This window comes from Syngnathoides biaculeatus, chromosome 23 (assembly GCF_019802595.1).
Source record: "Syngnathoides biaculeatus isolate LvHL_M chromosome 23, ASM1980259v1, whole genome shotgun sequence".
In the NCBI taxonomy this organism is placed as follows: domain Eukaryota; kingdom Metazoa; phylum Chordata; class Actinopteri; order Syngnathiformes; family Syngnathidae; genus Syngnathoides; species Syngnathoides biaculeatus.
This window is the reverse complement of record NC_084662.1, coordinates 18583439-18607612: the sequence shown is the minus strand read 5'-3', so window position 1 is coordinate 18607612 and position 24174 is coordinate 18583439. Positions and strand designations below refer to the sequence as shown.

Here is a 24174-nt window from a genome sequence, read left to right as displayed (position 1 = left end):
GTCAGGGAAAAATGCAATATGCATTAGGCACAATCCAATCTGTCTCCAGTGGCTTAGTGTGTCTGTGTGTGCGGTCATGTCCCTTTATATTAGTGTCTGGTTGTGTAATTGTGTGTTATACAAAGATGCAGCAGAAAAAAAAAGACCTAAAAGCCGAGCCTCTCGGTGGGACAGCTCGCAGTGAGGCTGGCACGTAGACAGACAAACACACTTCATTACCGGTCTGTTTACCTGATGAATTGGACTGCTTTATCAGTCGCACAATGCTGCTGGTAACACCCAGGGTCCTAAAAGTTTGCATGCAAATGGCCCCCCTTACACAGCACAATTAATGACAGACAAGTTTGCTGAATCAAGACTGAATGTCTGACACGACAGTCTTTCACTTGGTGAAGTTGGTGGATGACATCGAATATAACTCCCCGTAGCCTTGAATTAATGTCAGCACTTACAAGTTAAACTCAAGTACAACATGAATATTGTCTTCGACGCAAGATGTTCTGATGAAGAATAACATTTGAGTAACCTTTTCATGTAATAATCAAAATGAGTTAAGCCTCCGGTAGTCTTCCAAAGACAAGAGAAAGGGCAAAGCAGTACCTTGAAACATTATGATCATGGGAAATGATCTCTTTTCCCATTTCTTTATGTGACTCTCAATGCCGACTATTTCAAAAGTGCTTTTTAACATAATGAAAAGGCGGCACATTCAAGCCAGTTAGAGTATTCTGAGAAGATATTACAGTAATAACCCTTGTTCCATAAAGGTGACATCAATAGTTGCAATAAAAAAAAAGATTTTCAATTCCACAAGAGCAACATTGTTTCGGGGGCATTCCTGTTAGAGTGCAATTATTTTGCCCTGAAACCACGATACTTCAGTCATACATTGCTCTATTTTGAGCAGGCAGCTTCTTTTATGATTTTTCCATGTCCGCCTGTTGGAGCTGCTCAAAGGCAAACAGACTTATTGGAATTCACATCGTTGGGAGTGTGGATTTGCCAAGGCTATGCTCCAAGTCACTACGCGGATGAGTGGGTCTGTCAGGGTCAGGGGCTTCGGTATCACCACCTCCATAGGGGGAATGGCACTGCCAAGCAGCTAAAAGCACACACAGACAAATGTATCTCTTCATATTAGTGATGTCCAATGCATTATATGAATTTGAGGGGCAAAAGAAATCCATACAGTGTCGAGATGTCGATGCAATTACGCATCAATATGTGAACAACTATGGACAGTGGATAACAGGTTAGCACATTCACCTTACAGTTCCAAGGTTTGGAGTTCAAGTCCAGGCTTTGGCATTTCTGTGTGCAGTCGCATGTATTTTGAGCTTGTGTGGGTACCCTTCCATCCACTCAGCTTTCAAAAACATGCATGATTTATTGAAGGCACTGTGTGTGATTGTTTATGTGTCCCTCTTGGCTGGCGACCAGTCCTGGGTAAACTCCGCCTCTTGTGCTCAGTCAGTTGGAATAGGCTCCAGCTCTCCGCTGACCCTAATAAGGATAAGCAGTAGGTACTAGAGCAGGGGTTGGCGACCACTTCGACCCAGTTTCCACGGAAAAGACAACACTGGGAGTCACAAAGACTTGATATCTCAAAAGAAGATGTTTGCCTATTTATATTTTTTGTCTGTTCATACACCTTCTAAGAATGTCTGTGTGCGTGCGTGTGCGTGTGTACATACAAGTGCTGTCAAAAGTCCCTGAAGAAGGTGAATAGTGATCACTAAAATTGGACAAGGTTTGAAGAAAGTAAAAAAAGTTGACTAAGTGAGAAGATATGACACATATTTGTAAGAAAAATAACACACTTCAATCGGAAAATGACATTTCCGAAGCCACACAGGCCTGCAACATAGGATCAAAGGGCCACATGCGGCTACGGAGCTGCCTGTTGCCGACCCCTGTAATAGAAGATTGAAGGTTCATTGTTGAGGTACAGTGGCGCATTTTAGCATTTTAACTATCTATGGGGAAATCCAGCCATACATCCATTTTCTTAGCTGCTTATCCTCACGAGGGTCGCGGGGAGTGCTGGAGCCTATTTCAGCTGTGAACGGGCAGGAGGCGGGGTACATCTTGAACTGGTTGCCAGCCAATCGCAGGTCACATCGAGACAAACAACCACCAGCACTCACAATCACACCTAGGGGCAATTTAGAGTGTCCAATTAATGTTGCATGTTTTGGAAAGTGGGAGGAAACAGGAGTGACCGGAGGAAACCCACGGAGGCACGGCGTGAACATGGAAACTCCACACAGGCGGGACCGGGATTGAACCCTGGACCTCAGAACTGTGAGGCCAAGGCTTTTCCAGCTGAGCCACCGTGCCGATGGTAAAATCATTATATTGAAAGGTAAAAATCTTCAGAAGAAACTCACAACATTTATTATTTATATTTTTTAAGAGTGCTGAGATAATGCGTACTCCGATAACGTGCTCTTGTAAGGGTTTGATAGGAGAAAGGCCAAATGAATTTAAATAAAGTACAAAGTTCAATAGAATACATTAGTTTTACCAGGACTGTAACCGTTTTATTTTCTGACACTTTTTTTTAGCTGACAATTATCCAGCAACACGAGCGTCACTGCAGTGCACTGAGTGTTTATATCTATTACGCAAAAGCAGTCATTTACTCTCCGAGTGACACTACATCTGTTTTTGTGCCACCGCAGCACACCTCTGATCACTGTTGCTGTCTGGTCTCATGGGGTGGGATAAAGCAGACAAGACATGCTGAGCGGAGGTGTGTGTGTGTGTGTGGTGTGTGTGTGTGTGTGTGTGTGTGTGTGTGTGTGTGTGAAACGGAGAGAGAAAGAGAGAGAGAGAGAGAGAGAGAGAGAGAGAGAGAGAGAGAGGAGAGAAAGGAGAGAGAGAGTAAATATGCAGCAAATATGGAGTTGAGTGATTTCAGTATTTTTCCTGGAACATAAAACAGGTGCAAAGAACATGACAGAGAAAAGAGGAGAATCCCAACTAGTAGGGATGACATCCAGGTGCAGAAAAGAGCATCTGCTATCTGTTGCATAGAATCTCCTTTGAAAAGAGAAAATGTAAAATATCTGCCACATTTTGTTCACTAGATTATTGCACTGGACAACATTGAAAAAAAGCTGAAGAAGACAAATTACACAGAGCAGTGTGCTTTTGATGAATGCAAGTGCTCAATTTGTACCATTTCAGGCACCTTTTTCTTTGTGAAAGTGAAGAATGTCATTGTGACAAAAACAAAACAAAACATTGAAGCAGCTTTAAGTAGTTTGTTTTGGGAAAATGAGCAGCTGTAAATGTCGATGATTTTCAACCACAGCTCTGATTCGATGACTCAGGACAAAGGCAGCAAATATTTCCAACAAGAGGCAATTAAATCTCACTTGAGTTAAGGTATTAGCGGAGATGTTTAAATATGCCTGTTTAAGCGAGGCTCACTGTGCATATCAGCAGTTTTAAAAGCCCATAGAAACATTAAGAAACGTATACTGATAATTGTTACAAGGGCCGATTTAAAATTGTAAGAGCAGCGGGATGCGGTAGTTCTGCAATCAACCCATGAGATGTTTTCTGTGTATTTTAACGCAGACTAAATTGGCAAGAATGTATAAAATGTGGATTAACCGTCTACTTTTAGGATGAAGACTTGAGAGCTGCTGTACGTTAAATTATTGAGCTGAGTGAAAAGTAAGTTACAACTGCTTGTGAGGTGAAATGAAAAAGTCTGATTTCAATCTTATCCCAAATGGCTTCAATACGAGACATTGTCTGCTACTCAAGAGGGTTAAGGTTGGGGTACTCTGTACAGTAATTTACTTTTCTACTTTGTGTCTGCCCTTTTCAGAAATGTTTCCATCATCTCTTTCCCAGGTGATTTTCGTTTTTTTTTTTTCAACCTGTCCTGTTCAGCTGCATGGCCTTCCAGAATGGTGGATCTTTCTGCCTTTGTGTTGGAAAAGTTTTGCTGCGCAACAGGAAGGGTTGAAATACTCCCTCTGATTATTTTTCAATGTTTGAATTATTCCGTGTATTGAAAATACAGCTGGATAGGAAATAGCTTTTGGGGACGGACAGCAGAACAAGAGTGAGGCAGTCTAGATATTAAATTAAATAAAGTTAATATTGTTTCTGTTGAATTTATGAATGAACACCATATCACATGCATGTCAGTCAACTGGTGTACAGAGTTGCTGAGTCTTTGGAGCCCCCCCAACTTCCAAGTCAGCAAGCCCGACCTACAGGGGAGCCAACCGGGTGACAAAATCAAAAACCCAGGACCCAGGAAGGTCCCGAACCCAACTGAAGTTCTCTGACCAGTCCCGAGAGGAGTGGCACAAAATGGTCATGGCCCAACAAACTGCACGTCGTGACTAGGGTTTGGCTTCAAGAATTGAGAAAGACAGGAAGCAGGACCAACACCATGGTAGCCCCAGATCTGGCCAAACCGAAAAATTCCACCCACCAACCTTGACAACCAACCCACCTGAAAAGAAGTGGTGAAAACCAACAAAGAAACAGAAAAAAACAATGAAAAAAGAACATGAAAACACCTGAAAGTGGTGGCAGCAAACAAAAGCATGTTCCATCCTCACCAAAATCCATGACCAATCGCGGCAGTGGAACAGGACAAGACCATACCACACAAAGAAGGCCTCCACAGCACGCAAGACCCCATGGACCCCGAGCCCTAACCCTCATTGTACAGAGCCCCAGTCAACTGGCAGAGGGAAACCACAGAACATGTCCATGCCAACACTGAGACAGCCAACAAGGCAAAACTAGTCCACTAAATTCTGGAAAACGGACATAATTCTCAACAACCAAATACATTATAAAGAAAATAAACTCAATAGTATTGCCAATCCTAGTGTAGACAACCAAGATGAAGCACACATTACAGTGGAAGTTCGCCACTTACAGGTGAATGCCTTTTTGGAGCCCTGAATTATCATTTAAAAAAAAAAAAAAAAAATCAACATTTTCTCATTTCTGTGTATCTCAATAGATTCAATTAATGTGTTCTTCATGTTAAGAGCTAGCTCACTTATTTTATTGACAAATTCAAGAAAATAGAGCTTGACATAAGTACAATAACAATGAAAAGTGTTTGGAACAAAGTGTTACCTAAGAAATGTAATGAAAAATCCTTGAAACGCTTTCTGAGACAGAGCCCTAATTTCAATCATGACGCATTTCTGCTTGTCTAGTTATAATAAGTTCATTTCTCAGTGGTGCTGTATAATGTGGTACAGATCCATTGCAAATACCATGTGTGAGTACATCACTGTGGTTGTTTCAGTACGGCCCTGGGGAGATAACAAGATGCCTTAAAAAGCATGGGGGGGGTAGCAAAACAGTACAGCGTGATTAATGAATTACTTTCTATTCAAAGATGTTCCACATTTAATTAAAAAAAACTGAACACACTACATGTCAAGTTATTAGAGATTATAATTGACTTAGCAATTATTTTAACATTTTGTTATTTGCAGATGCCATTTATGTGTTTATTCAATGATGTTTATTTATTATAGGCCAAATATGGGTCTTGCAGATGAACACTTCAATGGGGAAAAAATGCAAGTAATGTAATAAGATAACAAAAGTGTCCAAGAAAAGGATGTGTCCCCACAGGTTATTTCCTCAATGTTTTGTAAAGCAGGAAGCACCAAAACTAAAGCTCTTAATTTTTTTTGTTTAGTCTTATTCATTACAGCTCCATTTGGGGCAGTAACGGATAAAATACAGTTGCTGACACAAGGAGCTGGGGTGAGATAATGCTACAGGGAGAACGGTCTCCCGTTCTGAGCAGTTCAGCAAAAAAAAAAAAAAAAAAAAAAAGGACGCCTTTTGTAATAAGAAACTGTGCTTTTGTACATATGATGTGAATAAGGACTGACGACTGTGAAGACCCAAAGACCTCCCCAGGATTTGCTGAAACCTCAAGAAATGTTGCAAAGAGCTTAGTGACTACACTGATCCTTTGAGAAAAACACTTGAAATAGACAATTATGTGCACAATTTATAACAAATGTATTTAATGAATATTATTTTTTTCCACCTGGGTTATGATTTACTCTAGGTTTGTGTGCGGAAAAACAGCCACTTACATGATTGCTCATATGAGCAGATGCAAAAGATGAACTATTAACCGATGCGCATTCTTTGGAGGGATTATAAACAATAATTTTACACATGCAATGTAATTGATCAGACCTGAGATGAATTGCGATGGCCGTTTTTGGCTGTCTGAAAGGAAGGTACAAAACTGTACTGCTGTGTGTATTTGTAAAAAAAGAAACGCTATTCCACTCCTGCAAACATTTTTAAAATGTCAAAAATAAAAATAATAATTGGGAAATATAATCTATTCAGCAAACCAATTTTGGAACTTCTGAATGGGTTAAACCAGGAGTGGCCAACCCACGGCTTTTTGCCTCATTTTGTGCGGCTCTCGTGAATACACAAAAGCATATCGAAGTTCAGTTTATGTGCGTGCGCACCCTTTGCTTGAGTTCATTATGATATTTGTGGGTGTGCTTTGCGTGAGTTTATTACGGTTGTTATGGGTAATATGACAACAAACTCAGTGTGTGTGGCCATTGTGTGTCTATGTGAGATTGAGATGGGATTGCACAGGCGTGTCCAGTGGGAGCACAGAAAAAAAAAAAAGTGCAATGATGAATGGGAAGGAGTACCTTTATTGCTTCCACCACCCAACTGAGGTGGGCAATGTGAGAAGGGAGTTAAACCAGAGGAGGAGGAGGATGACATCAGCCCTGAGAAGACGTCTCCCCTGCATCTCCCACTAACGATCACGAGACCACAGCAGGAAAGGTTTGCACAGTATGTTTGCAAAACTGTCTCTCACAATGAATGAAAATAGCTCAAAGTTTCCAAGTCGGATGGTGATCGTTTGCAAAATTTGTCAATTTTGCTCTCTAAATGGCAGGGGAAAAATGCACAGTTAAACAAAAATATGTGGACGAACACTGGACGTTTTTAGCAGAGCGTAAGAGCTTATATTTTTTTGTTGTTGAGTGCAACAGACAGCCACTCTGCCTTTTATGTCAGACGTCTATCACATTTCACAGCTTTAAATCTTCACTTCAACTCACTCCTTTCTAACATCGACCTGGAATATCCACAAGGGACTAAACTCTGCAGTGAAATGTTAGTCACTTTGAAAAATCATACAGAAAAGCAGATTCAGTTTAAAAAAAACAATGAAGCATCCAGAGATGAATGCTTGCATTATATCAACTGGCTTGGAACATTGCAAGGGCCAAAAAGCTGAAATTTTGTGTGCTGAAAAGAACAATTTTAAACAAATGGTCTAAGATCTTCAACTGTCTTGCCACACCTAATAGACAATATCAGACATTAGCATGGCTGCTGATTTACAGTTGCACTCAGATCTCCAAATCATTTAAGTATTTTAGTGTTGCATTAGATGAGAATTGTGACATGACAGACAAGACTTGGTTGAACTGGTATTTTGTCTTTGTGAAGGAGCATACTTTTGTTTTTTCTTCTTAATTACTGGTCTGTGCTCTTGGTACTTTGTGGGAGTTGATTTTTCTCGTTATCAGGTTGGTGTGTGATTTTTACAATAAATATGGCTGAGCAAAGGTATGTGTGTGAGGAGGGAATGATGTTCATGTGTATGGTGTGCTCTTGGGCTCTTTCATGTGTATGTTGTGCCTCTTTGCCATAACGCAGTAGAAAAATGTTGCTCTTTATCTCTGACTGGCTGGCCACCCCTGGTTTAAAACAAATGTGTTGTGGACTACATGCATCAAATTTGTGTTTGTTAATAAAATCTTTCAAAATTGCAAACTGACTTCAGGTTTGCTAAAGTGCAGAGATTTCAAGCATTTTTTGTGAACAAACCACTGAAACAAACAAATTGAACAATAGTTGGGAAACAAATCTTTTCCTTGAGTTTGAATTTCAAAATGAGTTACCCATTTTTTGTCAGATGTTTTCACTGTCAAAATGCCCCTCGAAGTAAAGCAACAACTGCAATGTGGCCAGTGACAAAAATAACACTTCTCTAAGCGCTGTCACAAAAATAATAATAATAAAAAGTCATGCCATCTCACCTATGACAAAATAGCTTTCAACTCTGTATTCCCTTGTATAGGCATGAAAAATTTTAGCCTTGGTTGTTTCGATCCTAGAGATTTTTTTTTTTTTTGACTCCGGTCCAGTTTTCTTTTCGTTACATTTCTTTCTTACAGAATATAAGAAAACCACTACTTTCCCAATCTTTATTAATATAAGCAGACTTTTATGTAACCTTTTAAATCATTTCCAGTTTCGTAGTGCTATTGGTCTGGGTTATGTTTTTTCGCTGTTCTTTCTTTTCTCACCATCTCTCTCTGCATTTTCCAATACATATCAATCACAATATAAATAATCACAGATGAAGTAAATCAAAGATTCTTGCCTTGCAGAAAACTGATCCAGCATAAGATGCTATGCAGAGCCTCCATTATGCATGACCACGTCTCTGACTAGTAGAGGTCATTAAGAGTCACACACTACTTTTGGGGGTTTCTCAAAAGTTTAATTTTAAGGAATAGAAATACATTCCTATGATCACTGTATTTTCTTGTCATACCTTTTGTTACAACTATTTCACCCAGTAATGTCAAACTACCAACATTTTTGAACAATATACAGTACCATATATCTGGCTATGCAAAGTAAAAATTCAAATCCCCATCACATTTAAGCTACAGTATATACTACAAAACTATGGTCATCACAGTCGGGCAGCAACCTATAAATGGGAATAAGAAAACAGACAGAGGAAAGCAGTGAAGTTGACTAAAAACTGACACTGAGCTTAGGGGACATGACTCAGTTTTTTCTGTTGGTGGAAGGTCAACGAAACATTTTGGCTTGATTTTATTGTTCTTGTGAGCTTTTTAACTTTACAAAGCTATCATACAAAACCAGGAATTTAGAGTCATACCCGAAGAGCTGGCATCATGGCACCTTCTCCTTTTCCACAGAATCCAGCAAAGCAGGATATTAGTGCAATGGTATGCGGTCCTGCACAATCACTCAGATCACAACAGAGAGTATATCTATTGTGTTGGGACTAATTTTTCCATGATGTTTATGATCCCAGTGCGTAGGAATTTTGGCATTCCCAACACAAAAATCGCATTCAGCAAGCAAAATATTGCCAGTACAACTTTGCCCCTCCACACATTCCCTGTCAGTGAAATTTATAATGAACAGGAACCTGCAAAGGTAGTGAAGTGCCCACTTGTGGAGGCAGCGTAAAAGCTAGACTGCTGCCCTTCCAGTCTATGTGTGCTGACAGAATGAAACATCTGAATGTAATAACTGGAAATTAGAAGAAGGATTATGCATGACTACACATCTCAAATCTCCAAGCTCCAATTTAATTAATTATTAGAAACTCAGTCACATTTGTGTAAAATTTTAATTTTGGCAATGACTGTGTAGCATGAATATGGATTTTATGTTTTGAGGAACACAGAGGATGGTCTGAGCAACTTTACAGAAGATCATTATCTGTGATCAAAATGTTCAGCACACATCATAAACAACTCATAGTTCAAATCTGTGTAATTGTAAAGACAAAAGGTGCTTTATCAGCAGTCTCAGTTAACACACTCCTAAAGCTCCACCTTCCTCATAAAAAGTTAATGCATCCTAGCTCTTAAAACCGAGACAAGAACACAGTTCACTTCAGTCCAACTTGTAGCCAAAACCTAAATCAAGCTTTCCATTGGCATTTGGTAGCAACAAAAAAATCTAAGTAAATCTTGATGAAAGGTGTCTCTAGAAAGAGAAACACTCACAGATACTGAGTACAGTTTTGTCAGTATAAATTTCACGGCAACCATGCCTGAAATGACACAATGGTTCCCAACTTTGTAATAGTCCTAAAAACATGGTTTCTCAAATAATCTATTTATTACAGCAAACAGAAGGCTGTATAATACCCTTTTTGTTACAGAATTTCTTTAAGATTGATTATGCACTGATAACACATTGAGAAACACAGAAAAGGAGACCTACCTCTTTCACAAGTGCTGTCCCAGAAGCCTGTTGCTGTGCAGTCACAAATGAAGCGGTTCCATCCCTCCTTACACACCCCGCTGTTTTTGCAAGGGTTGCTGTCACACTGTTTCCCCATCAACTTACTGCAGGAAGACTTGATACCGGTCGTGTTCTGGGACACAGCTATCTGTCGGATATCTTTGCTCCGTCCATCAATGAAAAGATCCCGGATGCAGCCCACGTAGCCATAGTTCAGCATGGCGGTCCAGAGCTCAGTGGGGAGCACCAATCCTGCTCGGTTGTCAGGAAGACCACCCAGATAAAGATCCCCCTCGAGGTCTAAGATCTCATTTTCTCCACTAGCTGTGAAAGGTGTCCGGCGGGTGTTTACAGAGATGATGCCTAGAAGAAGAGAAATCCATAATTAAAGACTATCCAAACCGTCTAATACTGAAAAATGTCAAAAAGCTACTTCATTTATACGGCGTATAAAAATTGTGTAAATTGTTGAGAAGACTTGTTTCTGGTTCTGATTGTCTTATCTGGCGCACTTTGCTAGGATAAAGGATAAGAATATCACTGGAAATCCCTTTGAAAACTAATGTATTTACTGCTGACCCGATGATGTTTAAATATATATATATATATATATATATATATATATATACACACACACACACACACACACACACACACACACACACAACTGTTGATGGACAAAAGGTTCAAAGGTTGCACCTTCTACAAACAGAATGCAATTCTCTAGCAGGTGGGAAAGTTACATTTTACTTAAGTCACAAGTGTGACTATGTGCTTGTTCTCACCAATCTCTGTCTGGTATCCCTTTATCTATTTCAGGCCACCATTTCCCTGTGAAAATCTCACTTTCCTCACTAGGGGCACGGCGGGTGATTAATCAAAGTAGCTGACTCTGACACAGAGCTAAATTGGCTTCACTAACCTGATATATACCACAGGCTGCAGCCGCGACTAACACACGTAAGCTCTCTGGAGTATCCCGCCTAATGTGGAGATTGCATTTACTTTAAAGCTCAAGGCAACACAAGTTTCTTGCACCTTTTCTCTAATGCAATCTTTGTTGGAATACTTTCCCTGTTTTTGACCATGTGCTGAGATTAAAGGACTTGCATATTGAGAAAAGTGAGGCGAAATGGACTCTGTAGCTATCTGCAGAGGAATGAGACTTTATTGTTGCAATAAATCAGGAACAAAGTTAATGTTGTGAGGATGTTGTTGTCATTATGTAGATGTGAAGCAAGCAGAAGAACTTTTTTTTTTGTCAGAACGGCTCTTTTCTGCAGTAGATTTCCATTACTGTGGCTATGTAGCTGATGCTCCAGTTCTAGCATGTGATGCCTCTGGAAATCATGGAATAGGTGGGAAATAAGGAGTGGATACAGGCACGTTAAAGCGATAAAGACTACTATGCCAGACTACGTATGTGGTAACAGAGTATACCTTTTTGTGCAGCGTGATGATTTATTCATCCATCATAGACTGACACTCCCCTGTACTTGTATTTTCTCATTTTTGTTCCTGTTTAAACCAAACAATATGTAGTACTTCCTTACCTGAACGGCCATCTCTCTGGATGTCCACGTGGTGCCAGCTTCCTTCATTGACTTTTGCCTGTGTTGCTTTCACTTTGATCGTACCAGAACCCATGTCCAGCACCAGGTACAGCACCCCGTCCAGAAGCTCGACAGCAAAGAAGTCCACCTTGTTGGTCTTCTGGGACTTGAGATCACGCCGCTCCTGAGGTTTACCATGGGTGAAAAGTATTAAGCCGTTGGGCTCTGAAGTTCGGAAGTCGAAGGAGATCGAGCCAACGCGTTTGGTGTTCCATTTTGGCAAGGCAAGGTAGGATTCGGGAGTCTCAAAGTTGATGGGGTCAAGGGTTGGAACGTTTTCACATTTAAAAACCACGTCGCCCTGAAGTTTCATTTTTGGGTCCACAATCCTTGCCAGACGGGACAGTTCAAGACGAATGTCGTTGTTCTTGTAAACCACCTAAAAGAAAAGATGCTGGTATCAGAGACCGAACATGTTGAAAAAAACCAACATCCTTATCTTACTTTAGAATGCTAAGGGTTGATAAAGACTGGTCCTGCACCACATTAATTATCTCAATGAATGAATTTTGTTGAATTAGTACAATAGCATCAGAGGCTGGTTATTTTACCAACTGCTCAGATCGATTAGTATATTATGTGCTTTTGGCCCAATTTGTTTGTGGTAATTTACTATTTCAAGATAGATTTGCTCATGAAGAAAAGGAGATTGAATTGAAACGCTTGGCTATATTGTATGATATTGAACTGTCAGGGGCAATGCCTACAGTATATCGCTAGTAAACCATATGGACAGCTTAAAAAGATTTCATGAGGGCAAGTCCACTGAGAATATACTCAGTATCGTCACTATTTCTCCACAAAAGCCTTCAGCCATAATGTGTAGCATCTTTACATTACAGCTGAATACAACAAAATATTGCAAAAAAAGAAGCACAGCAGACTATCATTGGAATGCAGTGACGTGAGAAATTAATTTCCCTCCACTCTTTTTTTGGTGGAAGACAGGCTTTTCCTGGTATATAGGCCAGTGTGTGTGTGTGTTTTGTGTGTGTGTGTGTGTTTGTTTAGGAAACAGCAATATCGTCACAACGAACACAGCTGTCAGCAAACAGATTTTATACTGCTGGATTACTGATAATCCTGGAAGATTTGACAGTAAATTAACACAGGTCGACCCAAACGGAGAGGAGGAATAGATAGTGAGGCAAAGCGAAGAGAAGCAGGCTAAGCGGAACAATAATAATAATAAGACTGGAAATATAGATTTTGGTGAGGGGGGGTGAAAGAGAAAATAGAGAATAAACTAGCTGGATTCTAAGGATTAAATACCGAAAATGATCATAGTCTCGCCATATTAAAAACCTGTGCGTGCCACTTGCATTTAAAATATTCTTTTGAACAAGCAAAACATTGATGTACCGTAGCTGTCACAACAGTTAAGGAACACACTTAATCTCTTGAACACGACAGGCATCAAGTAATCAACACACTTTGTTAAACACCGAATCTACTGGTAAAGGACCACATAATATTAATTTAGACTCTACAAACATCATTGACACGGTGCGATGAAATCAGTAAAAGATGACTGGGCTATTATAATCTTGGCATATGATCAGCATGTAAATATTTAGTTTGGCTTCATTTTGTACATTTTTTTCACATGCTGGAAAAATTAGTTAATTAGATTAGACAAAATACAATATTGGCAACTTAAAACTTAAATGCTAGCTGATCGAACCACAGTTAGTTTTTTTTTTTTTTTTTTAAATTCTGAAGCAAAATCCAAACCTTTCATTTTCAACAAGCTTTAAAATCTACTCTTGAGCAAAAGAAGAAACTGGATAATACATGAAAAGAACTGGGGGAAGTTTTAATGCTGATTTACAATGGGAAAACTATTGTGGTCCCTGCACTTTTCAGAAGAAAGTTTCTCAAACCCATTTAGTCGAAATACACTATATTGCAAAAGTATATGTTCATCCATCCACAGAAGCGGAGTCAGGTGTTTCAATCACTTCTATGGCCTCAGGTATATAAAAATCAAGCACCTAGGCATGCAGATTGTTGTGAAAGAATGGGTCACACTTGACATTCAAAGAATTCAAGAGTGGAACTGTAATAGGATGCCACCTGGGCAAGAAGTCCAGTTGTGAAATTTGCTCTCTCCTAAATATTCCACAGTTGACTGTCAACGGCATTATAGGAACGCAGAGGTGTTTGGGAAAGGCAGTTACTCAGCCACAAAATGGTAGGCCACGAAACCGACGGAGTGGGGACAACAGATGCTGAGGCGCTTCATGTGAAAAGGTCGCCAACATTCTGCGTCAATTGCTCCAGACCGCCAAACTTCATGTGGCCTTCATATAAGCTCAAGAGCTGTGTGCGGAGAACTTCACAGAATAGATTCACATGGCCAAGTAGTTGCATCCAAGCCACACATCATTAAGTGGAATTCAGAGGGTTGAATGCAGGACTGAATTCTGGAGCAGTGGAGACGTGTTCTCTGAAGTGATGAATCTCGCTTCTCCATCTGGCAATCTGATTGATGAGTTTGGCTTTGGCAGTTACCAGGAGAACGTTACTTGTCTGATTGCATTGTGCAAAGTGTAAATTTTGGTGGAGGAAGGGGCGGGATTATGGTGTTTTTCAGAAGCTAGGCTTGGTCCCTTAGTTCCAGTGAGAGGAGCTTTAAAGGTTTCAGGATACCAAGAGACAATTCCATGCTCACAACTTTGTGGGAACAGTTTGAAGCTAGCCTCCTCCAACATGACTGGTGCAACATTGCACAAAGCAAGGAAGGGAGGGAGGAAGGAAGAAAAGAAGGAATATGAGATAGGAAGAGAGAAAAAGAAAGGGAGGGAGAAAGACAGAGAAAGAGAGGGAGAAAGACAAAGAGAGAAAGAGATAGAGAGAAACAAAGAGAGAGAGAAAGGAAGGAAAAAGAAAAAAGAAAAAGAAAATGGATGGCAGAGTGTGGTTTGAAACTTGAATGGCCTGCACAAAGTCCTGACCACATCCCGGCAGAACACCTTGAGGACGAAGGAGATCAGAGACCAAGAGCCAAAAAATGTATGTGACCTCACAAAGGGCTCCATAACCCAAAATTCCAATAAACATACTCCTAAACCTCGTGGAAAACCTCCCGAGAAGAATCAAAGGTGTTATAGATGTAGAGGCTGGACCAAAAGCATGTTGAACTCTATAGATTAGTCAAGGCAGATGAGCCTATTTTTTTGTAATACCGTCTATTTTATTCGCCTTCACGTGTAAAGAAAATGTATTTCTTACAGAACATCCAGTTTTTGTGTTTTAAAAAACATCCTATCTGTTGTTATGTACAGGTCAAAATATTTTCAAAAATGCAATCAGACACCCATTAAATTTATAAGGGATTTTAAATGTCTTTTTTCTGCTGGAAGTCTCGATTGAAGTGATTAAATTGTTATCGTAAAAGAGAGAGTGAATACAGCAAACTAGTGCTCCTCATTTTATTCTTTGTTATGGGCCATGTTTTGTTAAAGCGTCCTTTGACCTATCAGCAAATTTATGGGGCCCATTCATAATGCAAGGGAATGTAACGACTCCATAAAGCCAAGATGCCCCATCTTTGCTCTGGAATGGTGCATTGAATGAGACAGGGAAGGCTGCGCAGGGAGTGCGGGGAGTTGGGGGAGCAAAGAACGCACACGGGCACACCCACGTGCACACATACTGGCATATAAACATTTACAATCCCTCCCCTGATCTACTTCAAAAAAAAAAAAAAAAAGGGCAGATTCCACCCTTGTATGAAACATAAATAAATACTTTTCAGAGGGAATTTAGTCTTGTCTTCTCGTTCTGAATTAACATGCAGATACAAAACATACTATCTGAGTCCATATTAAACCAAAATACATATAATTCAAAGAGGGCAGAGAAACGTGTGTCATAGGCGAGGTACACCCTGAACCGGTTACCATCCAATCGCAGCACACGTATGAACAAACAACCATTCGCACTCATGTTCACACCTACTGACAATTTAGAGTTCAATTCAACTATGCTGCATGTTTTTGGGTTGTGGGAGGAAACTGGAGTACCGCGCAGGCTTGGGGAGAACATGCAAACGCCACACAGGCCAGGCTGGGATTTGAACCCCGGTCCTCAGAACTGAGAGAGGGATGTGATGTTATCGTCCACTTTATCATCAGAAATATTCTTTCTTGTTCTGCTTAAGTAACAATGGAGAAACTATGATCAGAAATGATAATACGTAAGTAGAATATTGCTTTGTCATTGCAATACTGTTTACAGCCTCCAGTAGGGATCTGGGAATTGCAATGATATGTGTTTTTAGAATGTTTTTCCCCCTCTTGGCTTACAGCACGACATAAGCATTTTAATTCTAACAACAATTTCATTATTCTAGACGTCTGCATCACCATCTGCCTCCTTTTGTTGCTTCTAGAGAGGTTGTTCCACACTTTCCATTCATTATCTATGGAGCAGTTCATCTAGCCATTGTGGGCATTTTTCAGTTCACCATTTGCAGCGGATAATTGGAGTTTTCAGGGTCAAGTTGAGCTGTCGGCTGGATAAAATTGGATACATTCTATGTGACAGATGTAAGATATTGTTCTTAAGAACAAAAATATATTTCAAGTAACTACTTGCAACATAAGAAGATATTTCTATCGTTAGTCTATAAGAGTTCTATTAATGAGTTGGGCAAGTTGAGCATTAAAAAGATGTGTGGCTTTTTTTAAAATGTATACAGTTTTACCTAACCTCGACCAAATCATGTTTTGGAGAAATGTCTATAGTTTCTGAGCTGAAAATATTATTCAGATACATTAAACAGTTTTGTTGCTGTTCATGCGGGTTCTACATTATTTCTTTGAAAAGAAATTGACAGGAAGGACATGAATTTAGTAAAATCCTGTGTAGTTCATTTACCAACATGATATAGTTGGGTCTCAAAGCTTAACCGAAATGGAATAAGGATGGAGGGTGAAGTCATAGATTCACATCACCCACTCGTTGGGCCCCCAGAAATTAAAAAAAAAAAAAAAGGCTTCAAAATATAGAGGGACAGGGTTACATTTGCATTTTTATCTGAAGGGGAAAACATGCAAAATGTGGTGACTAAAAGAAACGTGATGACAGCAGTGCCCCTTTCAAATGCCGAATATTCTTGCGCTCTTACCCCTTCACTCTTACTTCTTCTCACTCTTATTGCTCGTCTTCTTTAAAGTGACCCTCACCACCACAGGCCAATTTCATTTTTTTTTTGTTTTTTCTATACCCTATTTGAATTTCAATACCTTCCTCCCTCACATACATTCTATTCCCTCTCAAACGTCCTTTTCTTGATGCCTGACGACAGCACATGCTCCTGCCACGCCCACTGTCTGACACAAGTTGCCACTCCACAGCTCTGGAACTATCAACGGGTGCCCGGAGACACCCCAAGGATGGGTTGGATGGCGTGCGAGAGGAAAGGATTTGTACAAGGCGCTGACAGCACGGCGTCGCAAACATCAGGCTGACTGGCGAGCGGCTGCCCACTGGCCTTCCTTTCACGTGACAAGGCTGCGTTTCACGTGGCGACGCACGAGCGTGGGTTGGGCCTGTGTGAGTACTCTGCATGGATGACATCCCCGGTAGCCTACAGGGCCTGATGCATGCGGTGCAGTCTGAATGAGAGAGCTTGTGACGGCAGCACACGTTACCGCTTGTTGGCGGACGGAGGAAAAGTAAGGCATTCACTTACTGCGGTAAAAAGTGTCATCATCAATTTATTCTTTGTCTGTTTCAGAAGGATGCATTCTGCACGCTGTGGATCAGGGATCAATCAACCCTCTGTAATCCAAACAGTGGGAAGAGGACGCTATTGTTCCCGATTTATTAGAAAAGACTGAGTTGGGAGGGAGAATGTATGAGAACAAATATGAAGCAACTGATTGATTGAGTAAAATACTGTGTGTGTGTGTAAATACAGTATATATAGCCATTTATTTTCTGAGCCGCTTATCCTCACCAGGGTTGCAGGAATGCTGAAGCCTTTCCCATCTATTTTCAGGCAGGAGGCAGGCTACACCCTGAGCTGGTTGCCATACAATCGCAGGGCACATAGAGACAAACAATCATTCACACTCACAATCACAACTAAGGGCAATTTAGGGTCTCCGATTAAATGTTGCATGTTTTTGGGATGTGGGAGGAAATCGGAGTGCACAAAGAAAGCCACACAGGCAGGAGAAGAACATGCAAACTCCACACAGGCAGTACTGGGAATTAAACCCCAGTCCTCAGAACTGTGAGGCAGAAATGAATAGGTAGCAAAATCCCAATAAAATCATTACTCCTTATACTATTCTGCAATACTAGTGCCAAATGAACAATCCTATTTGAGTATTTGAAAAATGGCTGAACGAGTAAATGCATTTCAGCTGCCACATCTCCTCTTTTTTTTTTATTTTGAAATGACATACTTCAACCAGGATCCCTCTGTCTACCTGAGCCAAAGGTAGAATCCCAGGTCCTTTTTGTGTTTGGCGGTTCCGTAAATCCTCACGGATCAAGCTGCAACCTTTCCACCTAGCCTGCTGGTTACTTAGCCTACCTTGCCACTCTTGTCATCTTTCACGCAGGTTTCACACTTCCTCCAGTTCACTCTGCCAAAGTCGCACTCCCCAGCGAAGACTCCATTTGAGCTTCTCTTGGCGTGCTTCATTGTTATCATTGCAGCCAATTGGAGTTATGCATCCCCCCCCCCACACACACACACACAAAACAAACTTTCTTTTCAGGTCTCTGTAGAGCTTCCGTGCATGATTACCTAGAACCTTTGTGCGCCAACTCAAGATGGCATCAGGCTTAAACAAAGGTTAAACATTTTGAAATAGTTTGGGGTGGTTTAAGTAAAAGCATTGCAGCATTCCAGTTCTTGTTAGAATAAAAGAAACTACTGTTATTCTTGAATTTGCTGTGATTTAAATTGTGAAAATCTTTAGACTATTTTTTTTCAGCGCACGCCATTCAGTACCGAGTCACCACTGATTCGTTCGTAACCCAAATATAAAGGGAATTATTAGTACATTTTGTCATGATCAATCCTGAGCATTTTGGATCATCAGGGTTAGCAGATAGATGGCTTCATGCCTTCTTGATGGAGAAATGTATAAGGAGGGTTGAGGGCCACAATGTGCTTCCACTGTCAGGCCCAATGGTGAATCACCCCCAAGATCCCTTCCAAGCTTGTCATGCTCTCAAGGGCCAAGGCATTGCTGTGTCTCGCTGTGTCTCGCTGTGTCTCTCTCTCTCTCTCTCTCTGTCTCTCTCTCTCTCTCTCACACACACAATCAAAATGTTGCGGTTATATATGCACATGCAGCTACAACAACAACAACATGATGATAATATGCTTCATTCTATCATGGACAGCTGACCTTGTAGCTGCGCTAGAAATAAATGGAATGCTGCTGCCAAGCTAAAAAAATAAAAAATAAAAATGATTTCAGGACTTCGGTGCTAAACATCACTCCATTGTTTGACCGCTGTTAACTTTTTTTTTTTCAGTGACCTTGAATGTTCTGATCTCTAATGCATGTTGGGAAATAACAATACTGTATAATTTTGTTATTATTTACTTGTTAAGCATTTTTTCAATTGTCTGGAGTTGATTATTAATTGATAGTGTCATGTAACAATTGAGGCAAAACAGTGTGCATTATCTTGACCCAGCAAACCACTAAAAAGGTAAATGATTCTTTTCTTCTTTGTGTTTTAATCCAACATCACTTTTTTTTTTTTTTTCCAAAAATCCAAGACTTTTCACATTCATTTTTAGGCTCACTTCAAAATATGATAATGATCCACAGGGCTGAGTTTGGTTTTAATATAATTGGTCAAGTTCATGTGATCTGAATGTCTGTCAACTTGAACGCACTTATTAGATTTATAACTAGATATCCAGACAGCAAATTTCTTGAAAGCTCTATGCACACAACTCTGCGGCAATACACCACAAATATGGTAAGTACTGAGAAAGAAGCTCTACAAATGCGGCATGCACTCTAAAGTCAGGTATAAACGATATTTATCCTGACAGCAGTTCAAGATGCAAGGAAAGGATTTTTTTACATTTTGTTTAAAAAATTATTTTGATTTCTTTATAGTCCAATTGGTATTCATTTCTATTAAATTATTGTGTGAATGGATTGCCCTCAGTCAAACTTATATAAGCATATGGTTTATCTTCCATGTAATAGTGATTGTCAATGTGAAATGTGTTCAAATAAATTTTGCCAAGCTTTCTACAGCAGTTAAGGCAGTTCCCGCATCCTCCCACCCCTCAAAATATGTTTGATGGTCTTATTCTATTATGATTTAGTAGCAATGCTGAGTCACAAATGGTGTTTTTTTTTCTCCATAGTAGGTTTTTATTCACATACGGTAGGTGCAACCTATGCTCAAATCAAAACACATCTCAAAAGAGATTTTTAATTATTCAGAGGGCTTTAATCTTAAATTTCTAACAATTTTACAGTATTGAAATATAGAAAGTCACCCATTATATATTATTATACATCTTTACTCAGGTATAGCCCTTAATAATACTGATTGGCCAAATTTAATTAATTCACAGTGGAGCAAAAGAACTGAATCTGTCCATCTGATTTATTACTTGAGACAACCTAATCATTGTTTTGCTATGCACCAAAACCTCTGAGGGGATTTTCCAAAACCTGCCTTGAATCCCATTCCTTCATTCAGCCCAAAATCTTATGGGCTTTAATGTTTTTACACTCTTTCATATTAAGACCCGTCCACTTTTAAATATTACTTTTCAAAACTTGTATGTTCTATTCTAATGAGTTTGCCAACATGATCTCCTTTTTAAAATGACTTAAACCATGTGGATATTTGAATTCAAAGCAATCAACTATTTTCAAGATATATTATATACACCTGCAGGATCTATTAAGAACAAAATCAAGTCATGCAATGTATTAATTTGATTTTTCTCACAAACATAACCATGCATATTATTAATGTTCCATATTAGGAAGAAATAAAGAATTCCCCTTTTGAATTTGATCGGATTGCGTTACATAATATGGTCAGTGAGTATATCCTGCAAATATAGATGAGAAGAAAATTATGGTCAAAGTAGGGTGTAGTGGATTTTCTGGTGGTGGTTCTTAATGCCTTTTGTATGCCTTACAACTACCACATTTGTAGTGGTACTTAGACAAGATGCCTCACTCTCTCTCTATCTTTTCATGCGAGTCAACAAAAGCCCTCTACCGCGATTAAAGTGAATGCATACATTTCAGGTTTCCGTTGACAGAGTATCTTTTTGATAGGAACAATCATTGTCATTTGGCAGGTTCCTCGCTTCTTTCAGTGTTGTGCTTCCATGTTACAAGCAAAGCAGTCAAACCAAACACTGAGCGCGCAGGTATATTTGGAAGTGTTCATACGCTTGTTTGAAAGGAAAATAGACTGAGTGTCGAGCAACATACAAAGAAAGGCACTCAGTCGAAACAAAAACAACGCAGACAAGGTGACATTCTCTGAGCAAATTCGGCAATGCGCGTCTGTTTTAGCGCACCCACAAATGATGATGTGAGAGGCTAAATAATCATTTGATTGAGGATAGTCAAGTCTTGTGAAAGGGGGACTGATACAGCTGTGTAGCACATTACTGGTACAAATAATACAAGCAGCTATGAACATTATACAAATTCTTGTATAGCTAAAAGAATCCTACTTAGTACTTGTTTTATTTTAGAATCTAATTTAGGCTAGTATGTCTCATTTTCTACATTAACTAGTGTAATTTCTTTTATATCTATCTTTGTTTAGACAGTAAAGCAAGACTTAAATACCATATATGGGACACAGTGTATTTATAATACAGTACTTTGGTAAATCACAAATGTCCCAAAACACAACAAACACTGAAGAAATCTTCATCAGCAGCTATTTCTTATTGCTGCCCATTGGGAGATAGTTAGGTGGCACACTCAAGCTGATGCTGCGAATTACATGTGACACGGGAGATTTTCATGTACTGTCTCACAGCAAGTACGGTGAATTATTTTTAAGTACAGAAATGAAGTTTTGAGAAACCCCAAGCTAATTCAGCAGATTTAATTGACAACCTAATTTTATTCGCTTCCCTTTTTGGCTTTCTTCATGGGAAACAGTGATTACATTTTAAGCATTTCCGAATGTACATGATTTTGTATAACAAAAGCGTCATTTAATGTGTCCTTGCATATCTTGTGTATTTGGAGTTTCCTACCTCTTTAAGGCAGCCCATGAAGTTGTTGCTAACTGGAGATCCAGGAAGGTCCGCAGTGCTGGGGCTCCCACCCACATAGAAGAAATCGTCAGAGCCCAGCATGGTGTAGTCTTCCTGGGTGTAGCCAGTGGTGGTGAGGATCCCGTCAACGGATATTGTCACCTGGTGGGGGGTAACACATAGCCAATGCCGAACCATTACAATCTGGGATTTGCTGTAATGCGGTGTTTTAAAACACACCTGCTTCCTTGGTCTGCATTTGAAATGAGGCAATTGGACTTTTTGCACTCCGTTTTGGTTTCTCGTAAAGCTTTTATTTATTTTTTTTTTTTAATAGAATCTTGTGTTACCCGATCGTTTTTGGACGAGACAGCGTTTGGATTTGGGTCATGGATTTCTAGTCATAGGATTCACAGGACAGGTAAAGAAAATATGGCAGAGGCATATTTTCTTTATCTTTGATGGGGGTAAGAAAATGGATCATAGGTTTGGTTCTGATACTTTAGGTTGGGGGAGGGTTAGTACAATGTTCAAACCAAGGACAAATTGAGTACACTTGTCTTAGGTTTAGGGATTCATCTTGTAATTACAGACACACATAAAATTAACACACACAAATTCTCCCGCTCTCTCCTCTCGCTTGCAGACATCTTTACATCCACACACACATGCAAAACAAAGGGGACTTTTTCACACCACAACTTTGCAAACCAAGGCCATCACTGTCAGAAAACAAAGAAATACATTTAATTGGGCATGTAAGGGAGTAATTGAATGGTGCAATACGAAGCTCGAGCAGACCACACGAGGTGCAGAGTCTCATGCACATTCAAGACCAAGGCCCATATTCAAATCTTTTCTTAGAATACCAGCCACTGATCTTGGATTAAGTTTAAACTGAGGTGCCGTGGTCGGGATGTAAGTCACATGACCAGACCAAAAATCCTAGATCAGAATGCATATTCTTCAAAATGTTGTGCCTATGGACCCAGGGGTAATGCGAAAAGGGTTAGAAAAGACAAACGTTCACCACCAGCATGCTACAAATACACTCACGGGGGGTGGGGGGGGGGGCAAAATGGGTGAAAGTGATGTATGAATGGTCAGTAAATGAATTATTGTGTTAGTGGTTATTTGGGGTTGCATGATTTATGATGGGTGAATGAAGTCTGGGCATGCCATGCGCCATAGTGAGTTGGAAACAACTGTCAGAGCTCCCGCAATAAAGGTTCAGCGTTTCCAGTTTTAGGTAGTTTTTCTTTATTTGGGGGGGTCAGTGTTGATGTCAACCACCTTTGCTGGGATTGTGGAAAGCTTCTGTCAGTTCTGGACGACAGTCCTCACAAAAAATGGGGACTTTTTGTGTGAACAAATAAAGGAAAAAAAAAGTAAGTTGCCCTGGCAAAAGGCAAAGTAGTCAATTTTCTATTTATTGGAAATCTGCAATAATGTGGAAAAAAGTAAAAAAAGTTAAAAAAAAAAGTAAAAGCTAGAGTGAAAAAAACAGGATGGGGAGTTGTGAGGTAAATAAGAAGGTTATTGGCAGGTCAGGGAGGAAATTGAGAAGTGAAGAAAGAATTGCCTGGTAATACAAACCCATCTCCTCATTTTTTGATAAGAGTGTCTAGGATGGAACTCAAAAAGAACGGAAAAAAAGAAGAAAGGGGGAGGGAACACACGGCAAACCCAAAAAAAAGACAATAAGAATGATATCTACCAGACAATGTAGTTTGTTTACCATAGCGTGTCCAATGCCTGATTGCTTTTCAGAAAAAAGGGGAAGAAAGGAAATCAAAAGAATAGTGAACAAAAAAAGGTTGTTAATAAGGATGGACAGAAAGAAAATAAAACCAATGATGAAGAATTAGGATGTTAGTACATTAGTTGGTTAGATATTGGTTAGTAAAACATGACTTGTATCATGGATGAGTTAGTGGCGCGGTGAATAAACACTACATGATTTGTAAGCGAAATATCTGATGTAACAAAGGGACATCTGGCTGTCCTCATGACATTTTCTACAATCAGTTGTTGGCCTGGGGAAAAAAAGCCCTGTAAAACCTTGGATTTGAAGATAGACAATTTGTGTACAAATCCATATAGAACCTGTAGTGTTTTTTTCACCCAGGATTTTATAGTGGCTTTCAACATGGAAAGAAAATGATTGTGAAAAGCAAGGGCAGAATACAGAAACTGAAAAAGAAAGAAAGCAGCAATCAGCACTGAGTGTCT

General features: G+C 39.8%; 1 protein-coding gene and 1 long non-coding RNA gene across 3 annotated transcripts in view; one reads left to right on the top strand and one right to left on the bottom strand.

Moving 5' to 3' along the window:
• LOC133496188 (neurexin-3b-like) overlaps positions 1–24174 on the bottom strand; it is a 246715-nt gene that overhangs the window by 161986 nt on the left and 60555 nt on the right. The window contains exons 7-10 of one of the 2 annotated variants that reach the window (XM_061811438.1): positions 23660–23704; positions 21943–22104; positions 11640–12078; positions 10066–10449 (exon numbers count right to left, since the gene is read on the bottom strand). In XM_061811438.1, the coding sequence (XP_061667422.1) occupies positions 10066–10449; positions 11640–12078; positions 21943–22104; positions 23660–23704 (1030 nt within the window). The remainder of the gene's footprint in view (positions 1–10065; positions 10450–11639; positions 12079–21942; positions 22105–23659; positions 23705–24174) is intronic. The other variant, XM_061811439.1, reaches the window with a different exon arrangement.
• LOC133496191 (uncharacterized) lies at positions 6726–18315 on the top strand. The gene is made up of 3 exons (XR_009793739.1): positions 6726–6837; positions 17063–17261; positions 17446–18315. It is a non-coding gene; the product is annotated as an uncharacterized LOC133496191 (long non-coding RNA).